The sequence below is a fragment of the Myotis myotis genome, unplaced genomic scaffold, assembly GCF_014108235.1.
Source record: "Myotis myotis isolate mMyoMyo1 unplaced genomic scaffold, mMyoMyo1.p scaffold_m19_p_2, whole genome shotgun sequence".
Taxonomy (NCBI): Eukaryota; Metazoa; Chordata; class Mammalia; order Chiroptera; family Vespertilionidae; genus Myotis; species Myotis myotis.
In genome coordinates this window covers 99441367-99460639 of record NW_023416324.1, presented here as the reverse complement: position 1 = coordinate 99460639, position 19273 = coordinate 99441367, and the positions used below count along the sequence as shown (strand labels likewise).

The following is a 19273-nucleotide window of genomic DNA, read 5'->3' as shown; positions in this document are numbered from 1 at the left end:
ATTGCCTCAAGGAAGTCTTCCCTAAGTTTCTGGATTAAACCAGGATACCCTCCCCCCATTATACACTGTCTGCCATTTAGTGCACATTTCACAACTGGGATTTGTTATGCAATTAGTTGATTTTTCCCACCCCAACAAGAACATAAACTAAACATGGTCAGGACCAAGTGATCATAGTCAATATATCTGCAGCACTTAGTCCATAGCCTTGAAACAGTAGACACTTTAAAAATACTTACAATTTTATACAATATTATTCACAGTTGAATCCCAAAGTAACTTCTTCCCAAGTCCCTACTCAAACTCTTCACCCAAATCCTATATAATAGAGGTAATATGCAAATTGACCATCATACTCTCACACAAGATGGTTGCCCCATGTGGACACAAGATGGCTGGCAGAGGAGGGCAGATGTGGGCAATCAGGCCAGCAGGGGAGGGCAGTTGGGAGTGACTGGACCTGCAGGGGAGGGCAGATGGGGGCAACCAGGCTGGCAGGGGAGGGCAGTTGTGGGCGATCAGGCCAGCAGGGGAGGGCTGTTGGGGGCGACCAGGTTGGCAGGGCAGGGCAGTTAGGGGTGACTGGGCCGGCAGGGGAGGGAAGTTGGGGGCGACTGGGCCAGCAGGGAAGGGCAGTTGGGGGCAACCAGGCTAGCAGGGGAGGGCAGTTGGGGGCGATCAGGCTGGCAGGGGAGTGGTTAGGGGGTGATTAGGCTGGCAGGCAGGCGAGCAGTTGGGAGCCAGCAGTCCCAGATTGTGAGAGGGATGTCTGACTGCTGGTTTAGGCCTGATCCCCGAGGGGTCCCAGGTTGGAGAGGGTGCAGACTATGCTGAGGGACCAACCCCCCCCCCCGCCCCAGTGCACGAATTTCGTGCACAGGGCCTCTAGTATTTAATAAGCAACTTAAGTCTACCAGACCTGAGGCCCTGAACCTAACTGTCCCATATACCTGGGCTCCTGAGCATTAAAGAGAAAAAAACAACATGATATAGAAAAATGTTAGTTACATGCAAACAAGTGGTTAGAATAAGATGGAACTTGGGGACATTGTAGAAAATAGATCTACCTTTCATCTACCTTTCATCTAGTGCCAACATTCCACATTTGTGTGGAAATTACCTAAAAATCGGTACAGCGGTCTGGTTGGGTTAAATTTAACATGTCCCAAACCTCTCAATTACCACACACAACACCCAAAATCTAGCCCTTCCCCAATCTTGCTCTTATCAATAAACATCAACACCATGAATCCAGTTTCTTAGGTCACAATTAGTGGCTAGAGTCACCCTCAATTCCCCTCCTTCCTTTATGTCCTATGTCCAACCATCAATGAGTCCTATTAACTTTACCTTCAAATCACATATCCTAAGTATGCTTCTGACAATCTCTACTCTACTCTTCAATCCAAGCCTCTACTTCTCATGCCTGGACTACTACAGTACACTCCTAATTTGGTTTCCTCACTTCCACTTCTGAGCACATTCCACACTCTCTTTTCCACACAGGGTCAGTGTCTTCCTCCCACTCCCACCTCAGAAGCTCTACAAGGGCAGGGTCTTGGTTTAATTCCACAGACCTTACATGCCCAGTGACTAGTATCATCCTGGGCAGAGAGCAGACAAACAGTTAAGTATCTGCTAAATGACTGAACTTAGGATGTTACTTTAAATGCAGATTCTTGGGCTCCATCCCTAGAAATTCTGAATCTGTGTCCCTTAGTCCCTTACCGATCCACCAGGCAACCTGAATCCAATTCTTGGAGTCTTTCAAGGCTGTTCTACTTGCTCTCACTCAGGATCCATGTCTCACTAATGCATACAGAGACCTCTGAATTGACCCTGAGATTTGAAAGAATGAAAGACGAAGCCTCTTTTGGAAAACATTAGAGCAGTGGTTCTCAACCTTGGCTGCACATTAGAATCACCTGGGAATCTTTTTAAAATCCTGATTTCTGGGCCTCATCCTCCGGAAATACTGTTTCTTTGTTATGGGGTGGGGCCACAACATTAATAATAAAGAAACAGAATTTCTGGAGGATGAGGCCCAGAAATCAGGATTTTAAAAAGATTCCTGGGTGATTCTAATGTGTAGCCAAGGTTGAGAACCACTGCATTAGAGGAATCAACTCTAGGTGACTTATCTTCAATAAAGAACATAATCCTTTTACCAGAACTGGCCCAGAACTGGAAGTATAGCATTCCTGAATAGGTGAGCAGGGATTAAGTACATAAAATGCTTCCAAGAACTAAAACACTAATTAAATCCATAGATTGAAAAAAATTTAACATCATTTATTAAATCTTCCCAAAAGTCATTTGCAATAGCAGCATCAATTTAATTTATTCTCTTCCTTCCTTTTGTTTACTATGGTGCAATTACTAATAGCCAGAAAAATGACTGAAATATAAATAATCAAAAGGAGAAGAAATCCTTAGTTTTATAACAGAGTTAAAATAGTTTAAAGATCTCATGCTTTCCTCCTGGAATGCTCTGTCAAATCTGAATTAGTGTATTTACGATTAGAGTTTCATGTTTACATATCTTAAAAAAAATGGGATGCAGCAGCATAAAAAATTACATTTAATGTTCATCATAAGAAGGTCATCAGGTTCTAAAATTCTTGTAAGTACATTGCAATATTTAAGACACAGTCTAATTTCTAACTCCCTATAAGTACTTTCATTCTTTCTTTATATTTTCCTAAATTTAAGTCATTCTAAAAACATTCATCAGGATAAAAACCAACAGTTTTTAAATTTATTTAATATGACTCCCATTTCAACTTTCTTTTATAATAATAAATATGCTTTTTTTTCAGATAAATAAAAAACAAAATCAAATTAAAAGTTTTTCTTTAGTTATTCATTTCAGCACATACTGAAATAATAAGCTTTTGCCATATGTTCTTCCTTTTATGTGATGACTTAGAAACCCTTAAAAACAAGAAGGCTTTAAGTGACCTAAAAGCACAATAATTAATATCAAATGGTTCTACTTCATATTGGGAGATTTCTGAAAAAGACATTCTCCATCCTTCTGGATAAATAAAAAAGTATTATCCCCACTTACCTGAGAGGCTTGTTCTCTGGGCCCACGTCAGTAAAGCCCATTTCCTCCAGTTTGCAACGCCTGTACAGTTCATAATGCCTCGTATGGGTCTGTTCTCGCAGATCCTCCATGTTTGTACAAATGAGCATTTCCCGAAGCTTTACAAAGTCACAGTGGTTTTCATTTTCCACTAGCCAGAAAAACGAGAAACAGCAACACCAGTTTTTTTTTGTTTTGTTTTTTTATATATTTTATTGATTTTTTACAGAGAGGAAGGGAGAGGGATAGAGAGTTAGAAACATCGATGAGAGAGAAACATTGATCAGCTGCCTCCTGCACACTCCCTAACTGGGGATGTGCCCGCAACCAAGGTACATGCCCTTGACCGGAATCGAACCTGGGACCCTTGAGTCTGCAGGCCGATGCTCTATCCACTGAGCAAAAGCAGTTAGGGCAACACCAGTTTTTAATTACGGACACAGAATTAGCATTTGTTGAATGAGTAATTAAATGAAAATATCTGAAATAACAAACAGGAAAATGATAAGTCTGATACATCTGTATAAGTAGCCAAGGAAGAAACTCTTGCATAAGACACTGAATTATAGGCAACATTAATCTGATGGCCAGATTTGCTTTAAATTTAGTAGCCAATGGATAAACAGGAAATAGGAAAAGAAACGTACTATATTATGTTACCACGTGCTCCAGTTATTTCACTAATATAGTGCTAACCGTTTACAAAACATCTTCAGGATACTTCACATAGTGCTTAAAAAATATGTAACATCAGCCCTAGCTGGTTTGGCTCAGTGGATAGAGTGTCGGCCTGTGTCTTGACGGGTCCCGGGTTCGATTCTGGTCAAGGGCACATGCCCGGGTTGTGGGCTTGATCCCCAGGAAGAGGCATGCAGGAGGCAGCCAATCAATGTTTCTTTCTTCATCATTGATGTTTCTATCTCTCTCTCCCTCTCTGAAATCAATAAAATTTTATTTTAAAAAAGAAGTAACATTATTTCACTTCAAAGTAGTAAATTCTGCATACTCAAGAATCCCCTCTGTGCATACTATCAAATTCTTTTGATACAAATGCCACATTTACAATCTTGTGTTAGACAGTTAATAAACTTAAATGTTCCCTCTATGTTTATAGTGACCAGAAAACCACAAATAAGTTACTGTTTAAATACAACTACTTTTTAAATATTTTTATCAAAAATGGGTGTTGGATTTTGTCAAATGCTTTTTCTGCATCAATTGATATGACCATGTGGTTTTTTTCTTTCAATTTGTTTATGTGATGTATCACGTTTATTGATTTGCGGATATTGTACCATCCTTGCATCCCTGGGATAAATCCTACTTGGTCATGGTGTATGATCTTTCTGATGTACTGCTGGATCCGATTTGCTAAGATTTTGTTGAGGATTTTGGCATCTATGTTCATGAGGGATATTGGCCTGTAATTCTCTTTCATTGTGTTATCTTTACCTGGTTTTGTTATTAGGGTGATGCTAGCTTCATAGAATGAGCTTGGAAGTGTTCCTTCCTCTTGGAATATATCCCAAGAAACCAGAAACACCAATCAGAAAGGATATATGCACCCATATGTCCATAGCAGCACAATTCACCATAGCTAAGATCTGGAAACAGCCTAAGTGCCCATCAGTAGATGAATGGATTAGAAAACTGTGGTACATCTACACGACGGAATACTATGCTGCTGTAAAAAAGAAGGAACTCTTACCATTTGCAACAGCATGGATGGAACTGGAGAGCATTATGCTAAGTGAAATAAGCCAGTCAATGAAGGAAAAATACCACATGATCTCATTATCTCATTACCATTATAAACTTTTGAACAATAATAGATACAGAGGCAGAGCTGCCTCAAACAGACTGTCAAACTGCAGAGGGAAGGCCGCGGAGGGTTGGGGGGCAGGAGGGAGGGGGGTAAGAGATCAACCGAAGGACTTGTATGCATGCATATAAGCATAACCAATGGACATAAGACACTGGGGGGTAGGGGAGGCCAGGAGATTGTCAAGGGCAGGGAAAAAAAAAGGACACATATGTAATACCCTTTGTAATACTTTAAGCAATAAAAAAAAAAAAAGAAAAGGGAAAAAAAAGAAAAAATAAATATTTTTATACATTAAAAATGTTTAATTTTCAATATTTAAATTCATTATAAAATTTGTCAATAAAAAGCAGCATTGGGAAATCAATACTTGTAATTACCATTACAAGTAAATGAACCAAACAGTTCTAATTACTTACTATTATAATGCTAAATAAATTCTAAAATTTTTTTAGTTGGCTGACTGGTTTATTTTGGAAATAGTTGGCAATAGCTTGTAGTAAAAAATACATAAATTTATAAGATAACTTACTATACCCCAGAATTACCTGGTAATTAGTTTATGTATCATGTTTACACACTGTCATTTACACTCAAATTTTTGTTCAAAATGCCTAACCAGTGTGTCCTACCTTCTGCATATCTTGGTGCACCTGAGGTAATGGCGAGGCTCTGCCTGGTCTCTATAGAAATGACTAACAATGAGTCATAATAAAAAATAAGCATCACTTTGTCCAGCCCGCATTGCTCAGTGGTTAAGTGTTGATCTATGAACCAGGAAGTCATAGTTTGATTCCTGGTTAGGGCACATGCCCAGGCTTCGGGTTCGATCCACAGTGTGGGACATTCAGGAGGCAGCTAATAAATGATTCTCTATCATCACTGATGTTTTTATCTCTCTCTCCCTCTCCCTTCCTCTCTGAAATCAATAAAAATATATTAAAAAAATAAATAAGTATCATTTTAAAGAATGCATTAAATGCAACATTGAGACTATTGGGTGACATAAATATTTCTAGTCATTGTTTATCTCATTTACCTTGTACAACACCCCAAGGGTACTGGCGAGCTTTGACCAGCTTATTTCCAACTTTTACCTCATCCATACTTCCCACAACAGCAAATGGCAAATGTCCCTGGAAAGAAGCCACAATATCAATCACATCTCATACCAGTGTTATAAATACTAGAACAGTTTTATAAAAATAACATAAAATTAACTCTTTGAGTGCCAACCAATACCCTAGGAACTATGCTAAAATTGCCAAGGCATTTTGAGTTAAGGTTTTGAAATTATTTTTCCCACATAAAGAGTGAACTACTAGCATCTAATAGTGAAACTGCAGGAGGAGCACAATAGCGCTCCTGGCACTTTTGGTGAAAGACAGGAGGAGCGCAATCGCGCTCCCTGGCACTCTAGGGGTTAAATAGCAAATTTCTTAAAATCAAATAATCTACTATGCTTCAGATTTTAAAACTTGACCGTATATATATTTAGTGTGCGCATAGATATATACTATTAAACCAAAATAATATTTACGTCCCAAATTACTGCTAAATACAGAAAATGTTTCTGAAATTTAGAGAAATGAGAGATTACTACGAGCAAGAAGATACAGCCCAAACTAAAGATGAATCGAGCAGACTGGAAAACTAGCTTAAGTAAGGAGAAAAACAAACTTATTTGAAGAATAGTTTACTGCTTTTTAGAGAGAAAGGAAGGAAAAGGGAGAGACACAGAAAAAAAACACACAAAAAAAATCCATGTGAGAGTGCAACATCTATTGGCGGTCTCCTGCAGGCCTCCCTACTAGGGATTGAGCCCGCAAACTGGGCATGTGCCCTTGACCAGGAATTAAACTGGCAACCTCCTGGTGCACAGGACGATTCCCAATCAACTGAGCCACACTGGCCAGGGAGGTAAGGAGAAAATGTTGAGCAAACATACAAAAGGTAGATTTAGAGTCATTGAGCAGACTGATCTCTCTGAAGTTAAGGATTAATACAAGGAAAAGACAAATGTAAAAAATATTAAGTATTATGTTTAATATTTAATAATTGACATTATTAGTCTCTTAATTGTGCCTTTCTGAAAAATTATTCCAGATGGACATAGAAATAAAATTAGATGTAGAGACACATAAGAATTAAGATCACTTACATTTATATGTCATTTAAATTAATCAGGCTTTTTTATATTTTTAGTTTTAAGTATTGTAAAGTAAATGGGAGTATGAAAAGTCAGAAAAGGGAAAAAAAAGAAATGGAATGAACAGTTAATCGAATGTCATGATGTTGACAGTGCATAAAAGTTGTATCCTCTCAACAACCCTTAAGATAGGTATTATTAATCCCACTTTATAGATAAGTTAACAGTCTTTGGGGAGGGGAGGTTAATAACTTCCACAAGAATATATGGTTAAGTCTGTCCGACTCCAAAACCCATGATCTTTCAAAACATAAGCCGATATTTTAAAGATTTGGAAGCCTGAAGCAAGTAATAAAAACTTAGCTGTCTTCAATTATAGTAAACTAAAGGTTATCTGAATATTTATTATGTACTTGGGACACTGCAAGGGAGAATGAGCTTAAACACCAGATCAGAAAGATCTCCTTAAAGATTTTAAGATTCTAAAGTATCCAAAGGAAGCTATCAAGCCTTCTGTTTTTAAAGACAGAGTTGAAAGGTGTCTTTAAGGCAATTAAGGTATCTTTAAGGCAGCGGTTCTCAACCTGTGGGTCGCGACTCCTTTGGCGTCGAACGACCCTTTCATAGGGGTCGCCTAAGACCATCCTGCATATCAGATATTTACATTACGATTCATAACAGTAGCAACATTACAGTTATGAAGTAGCAACGAAAATAATTTCATGGTTGGGTCACAAGATGAGGAACTGTATTTAAAGGGCCAGACGGTTGAGAACCACAGCTTTAAGGTATCTTTAACTATGGTTCCACAAAAGGAGTATCCCAGTCTCACAATGTATCATTTGATTTACATGAAAATATAGAAGAAAGAAAATATGCTAAAAAATATAGGCTCATTATACTTTTTTCAACTCCAGAGAACAAAACATTTTCCTATACTGGACTTTTTGAAAATTCACCTTGTTTAGTGTCTTTTTGGAAGACATAAGTGAAAATATGTTAGCAGCAATGTTATCTATATATTACTTTTTTCACATATAAAACATGTAATATTCAGTTAGGAGCTCACATTCATTGAGGCATTGATTTTAGCAACAGTTTCATCATCTGTCGGGAATTGGTATATCTGGACACCATTGCTGACCAATTCACTCATGAGCTTGATCTTAAACTTCTGTAATTCCGTTTTAGAAATTGCATCTGCTTTCGCAATCACTGGTATAATATTCACCTATTAAGAATAAAGAAAAACAAAATCTGGTAATTGAAGATTTATTTTTTAATCCTTCAGTTTCTGTATTCAAAACCACTAAGTCTCTGAGAAATTTCCTTAACCTAGATTAGGGGATAGGTAAACTATAGTCTAGCTCATTGCCTGTTTATAGAAATAAAGCCTTATTGCCCTGGCTGTTGTGACTAAATGGTTAGAGCACTGGCCCTCACACCACAGGATTGCTGGTTCGATTCCCCATCAAGGGAATGTACCTGAGTTGCAGGTGGCAACCAATGGATGTGTCTCTCTCACATTGATGTTTCTCTCGCCTCCCTCCCTCCCTCCCTCCCTCCCTCCCTCCCTCCCTCCCTCCCTCCCTCCCTCCCTCTCCTTCCTTCCTTCCTCCTCTTCCTTCCTCTCTCCTCTTCCTCCCCACTCCTTCCACACTCTAAAAATTAATGGTAAAAATATCTTTGGGTGAGGAATGATGGAAGGAAGGAAGGAAGGAAGGGAGGGAGGGAAGGAGGGATAAAGGAAAGGAGGGAGGAGAAAGACAAAGAATGAGAGAGAGAAGGGAGGGAGGAAGGAAAGAAGGAACTTACTGGAATACAGCTGGGCCCATTTATTTACTTACTATCTACGGCCACTTTCAGGCTACAATCAGAGATCATGTGGCCTAAGAAGCCTAAAGTGTTTACTACCTGGCCCTTCACAGAAAAAGCTTGCCGACCCGACCGAGATTAATCTTTCACCTGAATTTCGGTTTAAAAATCTCACATTTTCTTCTCTCAAAATCTCTTACAGTCCTATCATACACAAATAAGAAACATGTAACATTAAGTCAAACCTGCCTGCTAATTCACTAATTTTTTATTTGTTAATAATATAAGCACTAAATAACTAGATGATTGATCCCATACAAAATTATGAAACAGGTTGTTTCTCCTTCTGCCTCTCATTTCAACAGCTCCCTTTCCCCAAAGAATCTATCCAAACTGTGCCTCATCAGCAGTGACTCCTACCTAGATGTTAAAGGAAGAAAATTTTATGACCAACTGAGAATGTTCCTAACTCAAAGGATTAACTTTCTCAGCATTATTTGAAGTCCTATCACCAGCCAGAGACAAAGAGATCTGGGGTCATGAAGGCCAACAAACTTGTAAAAAGTTAATTCTGTAAAATTAATGTCACCATAAAAAATGGATGCCTACACAAATTTAGGGGTGTGTAGATTTTTGGGGTTTTGGTTATTTATTTATTTAGTTTGTTTTTAGTGAGAAATTTCAGGCTAACTAGTCACATGTGTCAAGAAAGTGAAATATCAATACAATTTCCAAAATAACAATGAAAACTACAAATCATAATTTCTACTCTATTCTTAAATTTCTTTCTCGTCTCCAGTTTCACACTGATTTACTGGTATATTTGGATTCATTAGTCTTAAATATGGAAGTGAAAACTTTTCTAACTATCCATGAAATAAATGACAGAAAACTTACCAACAATTGTGGGTAAAAATAGCTTTTATGTTAAATTAGTCAGAGTACAGTACATAAAAAGTTGATGCAAAGTTCAATATGATGTACCTAAATATTCAATAAATTATGCTAATTACTTATATAATTGCATCCACAATAAGTACAGAAAGCAGGCTGCAGTATAAGTGCCCAATGTTAAGCTTTTTGACTGTAATAAAAGTGCCTGACCTTAAGCTTTCAATTGCTAAGGTATCCATTTCAAAGACATCAAACTTGAATAAACATATTGCCAGGAATATGACAAAGCTACTAGCAAAACACCAGTAAGGAACCAGGCTGTCCGACCCATGAAGTTCCCCCTTTAGATAGCCTGAGCCACCTAAAGAACTGACCCACATCTCCCTTTCCACACTCTAATTCCCACTCTTAGGCTTTACATTCACCAAAAAGAGCAAACCCACAACACCCGAGATACCCCACCCTTAAACCCTAATAAACACAGAGTTCTAGGTTTGTACTCCCTCCTTTTCTCTCTTCTCCTGATCTCCTGTGTGGTCCTTCTTGGGTGTGCTGTGTACGCTCCAGGAATCTGTAACAAATCTTGTTCTTCTAAGTTCCCTGATGGTTTCTTGCTGAAGTGCATCCTAAGATCATAATAAGAACCACAAGGGCTGGCCCAGCCAGGACACAGACTCTGGTGGTGGTGGTAGGGGTGGGAGATGTCTGTGGAGCTCATGCTATGAGTAAATTCAGTCGGAGGAGTACCTTCGGCATTTCTAACCACGAGCATCACTATCAATAGGCTTGAGGACACACATAGACCGAAAGATAAACCTAATGAGTATTTGTGTATCAGGGGGAGGGGAAGCAACATGTTTCACATTGAGGGTAAGATAAGGTTGGTTTCCATGTGAGCAGTGGAGTGTTCTGCTTTTAGGAACAAAAGACAAACTATCAATTTTAATTAATCTTCACATCTGCCTCTTGAGATTACCTCTTTTTAAAACTCCCTAGCTTTTATTTTAGAGGTGAAGAAACTGAGGCTCAGAGGGCTAAATAACTTGCCAAAGAATATATAGCTATTAAGTGACAGAGCTAATATTTAAAAAACAGCCTTTACTGACACCAAATTCTATGATCTTTACACAAACTACATCATGTTGCTTCTGTCCAGCTAAGACAAAGTTGCACACTCTTGCTTTTATGTTCTATTAATAAATATGAACTTCCATATAATCAGACTAAATAATGAAAATAACTGGCTAAGTGGTTACAAAGTCTGGTTAGATGAACCGGCTATCAAATAAGCTTCATCAAATTTTTGCTAAAACCAGGAGCCTGCAACTAGTGAAAAATCGATTGATCTATGCACCAAGACTTCCCCGGCAGGCCTTTATGCTTTCCACTCTGATATCTACATAGGAAGTAGTAATGCCCAGAATGACCTTGCTTTCTGAATACTATTTCATAAAATAACTAGCCAGGATAATGAAAGCTGAATTTCTCATAATATTTGAGGTTACAGAAAATTTTTAGTTATTTTTTTAGTATAAGATAGTAGTCTATAATCACCTTTTAAACAAAAAAATCCAAAGTGAGTTAATTTGTGAATAATATTTTTTATAGATCCCTAAATTTATATATATGTCCTTGGCTCATAAATTCAAAAATAGTTTTTTTTGGTAAAGTTCACATTAAAACACAATTTATAGTAATATATGATAAAACATTTCATCTTAATCTTTGTCAATGAACTTGTCATAAAGTAAAATTAGTGTTAAATAAATTCCACATTTAAAAAATGTAAGTGACCCTTCCACCATGTGAGACTACAATGAGAAGTCTGCAACCAGGAAGATGACCCTCACACAGCCATGCTGGCACCCTGATCTCGAACTTCCAGCCTCCAAAACTAAATTCCACCAGGACCCTGGGCCATAGGATTTTCACTACACAAGAGAAATGAACAGTCCTGGATGTACCCTGTCCATTTACACACTGGCTCTTACAAAGCACCAATGGCATAAAGATTCTAAATAGAATTTTGCAAGTGTTATTAACCAAATGTGAAGAAAGGGATTTTCCGTCATGTGTGCATACCCTATTTTTCCTCTACCCCGATTTTTTTAAAAATATATTTTATTGATTTTTTACAGAGTGGAAGGGAGAAGGAGAGGGATACAGAGTTAGAAACATCGATGAGAGAGAAACATCGATTCAGCTGCCTCTTGCACGCCCCCTACTGGGGATGTGCCCACAACCCAGGTACATGCCCTTGACTGGAATCGAACCTGGGACCCTTCAGTCCTCAGGCCGACGCTCTATCCACTGAGCCAAACCAGTTAGGGCTACCCCGATTTTTTTTTAACATGTTAAGTCCCTAGCAGTTTTGTCATCAAAAATAAAAAATTTTAGCAAGAAAAAAGTTAGTTTTCTACTTGTGGATGCCTTTGCAAGCCCAGAAGAGAGGCCTCAGAGGACATCAAACATGCTTACACCTTGATTTCAGACAACTATCTTCCAAAACTGAGAAAATTTCTGTTATTTCAGCCACTCAGTGTGTCGTATTTTGTTATAGCAGCTCTAGCAGACAAACTAATAAACTATGACTCCTAGCAATAGTTAAAGAGAGAACGCTTGATCTTCCTAGGTACTCAGCCAAGGGAACTAAAAATTATGTGACCACGCAAAAATGTGTGCATTAGCAGCATTATTCAGAGTAGCCAAAACCCAAATGTCCATCACCTGATGAACAGAGAAAATATGACATATCCATACAATGGAATATTATTCAGTAATTAATTAAAAGGAATGGAGTACTGATAGGCATTTTTAAAGAAAATGTAAATAAATTCTCATATTCTGACATACAATTTATTATGAAAAAAGAACTAAAGTTGCCCTAGGCAGTTTGACTCAGTGGATAGAGCGTTGGCCTGTGTCCTGAAAGGTCCCGGGTTCTATTCCAGTCAAGGGCACATGCCTGGGTTGCGGGCTCAATCCCCAGTAGGAGGCGTGCAGGAGGCAGCTGATCAATGATTCTCTCTTATTGATGTTTCTACCTCTCTCCCTCTCCCTTCCTCTCTGAATTCAATAAAAATATATTTTTCAAAAAAGTGCTGCTACTAGCATTTAAAAAAGAACTGAAGTTTTATGTTTATGTTTTTTCTTTGCGTCTCATCTTCCAAACTAAATATCTCTGGAAAATAACCTAAGATTGAAACCTAGCAAATATTTTAAAAATGCAAAAAATGAAAGTTCTACATATATTATCATAAAGGTATTTTAATAATTCAAAATAAATATTACAGCAGGATAAGTTTATTCCTCTTCCAAACCCACCTTGCTGTCAAGGCTCTTCATGGCTAAGAGGTCCAGTGTCTTCAGAGAGTGGCCTGTTGGAGAGATGAAGTAGAGGCATGCATGGACACGAGAATCGTGGTAGTTAAAGAGAGAACGCTTGATCTTCAGTTCTTCTTGCAGATAGGCCTCAAACTGAGCATCTATGTAGTCAACTATTGGTTGGTAGCTGGAAAAATAATTATTTAAATACTGAATACAACATATTCATGTGACCTTAATAAGATATCTATAACTCTAAATTTTGAGATCTATATTTTCATCAATTAATAAATACTTAATATCTATGCAAAACAGATAACTTTAGTATTAAATTGTGCAAAACATGCACGTACAAAGATAGTGCTTTAAACTGTTTTACAGAAATGATATTGAATTTACATTGATTCTTTCTCACATTCATTCATACAATGGACCCCTTTCTGAAAAGGTTCCCACACTTGCCTGAGTTATTGATATTATCCTTTCACTTGATGTGTGCCTTCCTTAATATGTTCATGATTTTCATGCCTTACAAATCTGATTTAAGAAGAAGTCATGAAATTTTACTTTAGTGTCTATTAAGTTATTGATACTCATGCCTTTTCTCAATTAAATAATATGCCATTCCACAGTAATTTGCCCTAGGTTTCCATTTCCAGTAAATTGCAGGATCACTCTTCTAATGAAATGAAAGACACTGGCTTAAAATAGAAAAATCATCTCTTAAAATATCAAAGTACTCAAAAAGTGGTAAGGAGCTAACCAGGTAAAAATTGAAGAGAATATACAACCTGGCCGGTGAGGCTCAGCTGGTTGAGCATTGTCCCATCCCGTGCACTGAGAGGTTGCCAGTTCGATTCCCAGTCAGGGAACATGCCCATGTTTCGGGCTCAATCCCCAGTAGGGGGCATGCAGGAGACAACAGTCAATGTTTCTCTCTCATTCATGTTTCCCTTCCTCTCTCTCTAAAAATTAATAAAAACATTTTTTAAATTGAAGAGTGTATGGAAACTGAGAAAGGTAAGCAGAGGCAAATCCAGCCTGATGCCTGTTTTTATAAGTAAAGTTTTATTGAAACAGCAACATTCACTTGTTTATGCACTTTGGCTGCTTTTGTACTAAGGGTTGAGTAGTATAAATAGAAATTATATGTCCTTCAAAGCTTGAAATATCTACTATCTGGCCTTTTCCAGAAAAAGTTTACTAAACCCTATACTAAAGCATCAGTGCTAGTTCGTCCTGAAGTCATTTGTCAATCTAATTCTTGGGCTTTGCTTCTGAAGAACTTATAAGATGAGAAGGAAGAATCAAAGTCCAAGACCCACACAAGGTGGAAAATCTATTGAGACTGCCTCCCCATATTGAGCTGAGATCCTAAAAGCCTAAACCTTCAGGGTAAGAATGAACTAGATTAAGTCAACATTTCCTACTCTCTCCCCAAGAATCTATAGGAAAGGCTGCCTGGCACTAAATGAAGTAGGAAAAAGAAAAGGAAAGGGAAAAAAGACCCACTGTTGAGTAGTTGTGGCCCAAGGTTGGCCCTGGCACATATCTGCAGCACACTGCCTCTTTGATTCTGGAAACCTCAAGCCATGAGAAAGGTTTAGGGATCTTCGGAGTATTAATGCCCAGAGGGAGTTAATATAAGCAAACACAAATCTGTTCATAGCAAGATATGTTCACCTTAGACCTCAAAGTATCTCTGGAAATAACTTTACAAAGGCAATGAACAACAAAAAAAAAAAAAAAAAAAGAAAAGAAAGAACCAAGCACATGAGAAAATAAAAACCACAATGAACGAAAACCAAAGGAAAAAACAAACATCAGTAAATTAACTGCAAAATTTTAATATACTGAAATTATAAGATACTAGAGGCCTGATGCACAAAAATTTGTGCACTCGGGGGGAGAGGGGGGTTCCTCAGCCTGGCCTGTGTCCTCTTGCAGTCTGGGACCCCTCAGGGGATGACCACCTGCTGGCTTAGGCCCGCTCCCCGGGAAATTGGGCCTAAGATAGCAATCAGTCATCCCTCTGGCAGCCCAGCAGCCCTCAGGGGATGTCCACTTGCCAGCAGGGAGCAGGGCCTAAACTGCAGTCGGACATCCTTAGCGCTGCTGAGGAGGCAGGAGAGGCTCCCACCACCACCGCTGTACTGTTAGCCATCAGCCTGGCTTGTGGCTGAACAGAGCTCCTACCATGTGAGAGCGCCCTGACCACCAGAGGGCAGCTCCTGCATTGAGAGTCTGCTCCCTGGTGGTCAGTGTGTGTCATAGTGACCAGTCATTCCCAGTCCTTCTGCTGTTAGGGTCAGTTTGCATATTACCCTTTTACTATATAGGATAGAGGCCTGGTGCACGGGTGGGGGCCGGCTAGTTTGCCCTGAAGGGTGTCCTGGATCAGGGTGGGGGTCCTGCTTGGGTGCCTGGCCAGCCTGGATGAGGGGATGATGGCTGTTTGCAGCTGGTCACACCCCCTTCAGGGTGGGGGTCCCCACTGGGGTGCCTGGCCAGTCTGGGTGAGAGGCTGAGGGCTGTTTTCAGGCTGGCGGGTGACTGAAGCTCCCAACCTCTCCTTTTTTTCCTTTTTCTTTTTTTTTATTCTGGGATTTATTTAACTTCTATGACTGTCACTGGAGCTGAGAGCCGGCTTTAGCTCTGAGACCTCGGCTACTGAAAGCAGGTATCTGGGCTTTGTTTAGCTTCTATAATTGAAACACTGTTGTAACTCCAATTCTGAGGCCCGGCTAGCTGAAAGCAGATTTCTGGGGATTGTTTAGGTTCTATAATTGCAACATAGTTGCTTAGAGTGCAGCTCAGAGCTGGGCGGCGGCAGGCGGGGAACCTTGGCTTCCTCCATCACTAGAGCAAGCAAGCCTCCTGTTCGCTTCAGCTGCCTGGCTGCCGGCTGCCATCTTGGTTGGCAGTTAATTTGCATATCGCCCTGATTAGCCAATGGGAAGCGTGTTGGAGGTACGGTTGATTACCATGTTTGTCTATTATTAGATAGGATAATTATGAGTAGAGATAAAAGAAACAGAAATAAAAGGCAGCTTAAACCTATGTGCTGGTAATAGTAAAGTAAAACAAGTGATCCTACAGATATGAACCACACAGTGTACACAATTGAAAAATATAATAACCAAAATATAAAACACAATGGATTAGTTTAATAGTATACATTAGACCAGGGCTAGGGAACCTTTTTTCTTTCAAGGGCCATTTGGATATTTATAACATCATTCTCAGGCCATACAAAATTATCAACTTAAAAATAGCCTGCTGTATTTGACCAAACATTTAATTAAATCTCCCTAAGGCCTTGGCAGGGCCAGAGCAAATGATTTTGTGGTCCCGCAAGCCAGATGTTCTCCACTCCTATATTAGACAAAGCTACAGAGAGAATTACTATATTGGAAGATAAATAACAACTATGAAAACAATGTAGAAAGAGGGGAAAATAAAAATATGGAAGAGAGATTAAAAGTAAGAGACATTAATGACACAATGGGAAGATCTAACATATTTCACCAAAGTTTCAGAAGGAAAGGAAACATAAAAAGGGCAGAAGCAATATATAAAGATGATGTCTCAGATTATTTTAAAGAACTGATGGTACTATTCAGACTCAAGAAGTCAAACAAATCACTGACAGAATAAATTAGAAATAAATAATTAGACATCATGATAAAACTGGAGAACAGCAAAAAGAAAGATCTGAAAAGCACTGGAGGAAAAAAAGAAGAGTACTCTAAAGGAGCAGACAGATCAACAGCTGACTTCTCAACAGTAAAAATAAAAGCCATGGGACAAGTGGTATCTATCTTCAATGGGAAGAAAGAAAGTAATTGCCCATCAAAAATTGTATATCCAACTAAAATTTCAACTATGAAAGCAAAGCAAAATTTTGGTTAAAAGGATAATAAATATTGGCCACATCTATACTAATAAAAGGGTAATATGCTAATTAGACCGGATATCCTTACAAACAAAGCCACGGTGGAAGGGGCTGAGCCAGAGGCTGTTACGGGCGATCAGGCCAGCAGGGGAAGGCAGTTAGGGGCCATCAGGCCAGCAGGGGAAGGCAGTTAGGGGCGACCAGGCCAGCAGGGGAGCAGTTTGGGGGCGATCAGGCTGGCAGGCAAAGGCGGTTAGGGGCGATCAGGCCGGCAGGCAGAGGTGGTTAGGGGCAATCAGGCAGGCAGGCAGGTGAGCGGTTAGGAGCCAGCAATCCCAGATTGCGAGAGAACATCCCTCGAGGGGTCCTGGATTGGAAAGGTTGCAAGCTGAATTTTGTGCACTGGGCCTCTAGTCCAATATAATAAAAGTCTAATATGCTAAATGTCTGACCGTTCATTTGGCTTGCTTAATTAGACCTGCTTTCTGATTTAGCTAAACTTTTTCCAGCCCAGTGAAGCACCCCCACTTCTCTTTCAGGTAATTGTCAGCAACACAGCAGTAAATATCAACACAAAGCAGATTATTATTATAGATCCCACAGGGAGAACAAAGGGTAAAATATTTAACTGCAGCAGTGTTTGACTATATTCTGTGCAGTGAAAAAACCTGAAGTCATTTTCAAGGTCCACCATTTCTTACTTCTTTTTAGTTGGGTCAAGTTTCTAAATCTCCATTTTCTGGCTAATGAAAAGAAAATAGGATTCCACCAAGTCTCCTATCTACCTGCTCCAGGACTTCTGTGAGGATCAAATGAGATGAGGCACAGGAAAATGCTTCACAGACATTTGGTTAAAGTGTAAAATGTTTGCACCTGGCTATAAAGCAAGTCGTGAATCTGGGCTGAAGAAACTCCAAGGAGGCTAGTCACTAGGGAGAGGAAGCCGGGCGTTGCTACATGATGTCATTACCTGGTGCCCACAGCGACGTTTCTGGGCTGGGCTGGGCTATGGGCCGCATTTTGTACCATGGGGTGTTGGCAGCATTGGCTGTGATTTGGTGGGATGTTGCTTGGGGTGGTGGGGCCTATGTCCCACTTGGGGAAAGCTGAGTGTTGCTTTGTTGGTACCAGGTCCACAGTTTTGTTTCTTTGTAAATGGCCAGTGCACGTCACGGCAGCTCCTGTGTTGACCGTCTGCCCCATGGTGGTCAATGCACTTTATAGTGACTGGTCGGACGGTTGGAGGGACACTTAACATATTAACCTTTTATATATATAGATGAATAATAAAAAAAACAAAACACCCACAACTATGGTAATATAGAGAAACTCTCTTATTCTAACCAAAAGAAAAAAAGGTAAGCAAGATAATATACGGCTTAAAACACATCTTTCCCTTTGGAGTCAACACAAGACGAGGATGCCCACCAGCAATACTGACTATCCAACAAAATACTGCAGGTCCTACCAAGTGCAGTCAGGTATTTAAAATGAAAGAAAACCCCATGCCTTGTCCCGGAGCATATAGGGTGAGCAGCTGAAACGAGTAACATCCAGCCCAAATTGGCAGAGGAGATTCAGCTGGGAGACAGTTTACAGCCTGGAAAGGCAGGGGACACCTGGAGAAAGGGGACTGTTGGAGACTGCTGGATTGGGCTCCCTAACCGGGCAGCCTCCACTGCTGCTGAAATCTCTCCCGCGGTGGCCGGCTCAGCCACGGAGACCGCGCCATCTTAAGTGGCTGATATCGGAAGCGTATACATCCAGAGACCTTGCAACCACGGCACCCAGAGACTAACTACGAACCCAGAAACACCGGATCTCAAGCAGCGCGAATACGTAGACTCAGACGAGCCCTGCTCCTACTCACAGAAAGGTCAGATTTTGCCTAGATAAAGGTGCAGTTTGTAATTCAGGTTGGAGAGAGGAATGTGCGCGGGGGAAGTCTGTGCCCAACAAAGTCCGAGGCGTGATCTGCAAGTGAGGAAGGGGTCCCACAGGGCTGCTGGCAGAAGGGAACTCTAAAAATCAGCCCATATCTGGACTGGGTGGTAAAGGCAGCCTCGGATTTTGCCAGTGTGCCGGCTGCTTAGTGCCAGGGGAGAGGGGACGTTCGGAATAGACTTTGGGAGAATTGCACAAAGCTGGATGGTGGAGGGTTGCGAGCTCCTGCACCTACTCAGGCTTTATTTTCCTCCTTAAATCTTTGTATTTGATTATTAAACCCAATACATAGGAACATCCAATTGGGATCACTCACAGAGACTGCAGAGGAAAGTTGTTTTT

At 39.9% G+C, this 19273-nt stretch overlaps 1 protein-coding gene across 6 annotated transcripts in view; it reads right to left on the bottom strand.

The window, feature by feature from the left end:
- The window catches only part of SEPTIN10 (septin 10), an 83881-nt gene that overhangs the window by 14699 nt on the left and 49909 nt on the right, over positions 1 to 19273 (bottom strand). For all 6 annotated transcript variants that reach the window (XM_036352851.1, XM_036352850.1, XM_036352852.1 and 3 more), the window contains 4 exons: positions 13093 to 13279; positions 8129 to 8290; positions 5950 to 6046; positions 3071 to 3239 (listed from right to left, as the gene is read on the bottom strand). In XM_036352851.1, the coding sequence (XP_036208744.1) occupies positions 3071 to 3239; positions 5950 to 6046; positions 8129 to 8290; positions 13093 to 13279 (615 nt within the window). The remainder of the gene's footprint in view (positions 1 to 3070; positions 3240 to 5949; positions 6047 to 8128; positions 8291 to 13092; positions 13280 to 19273) is intronic.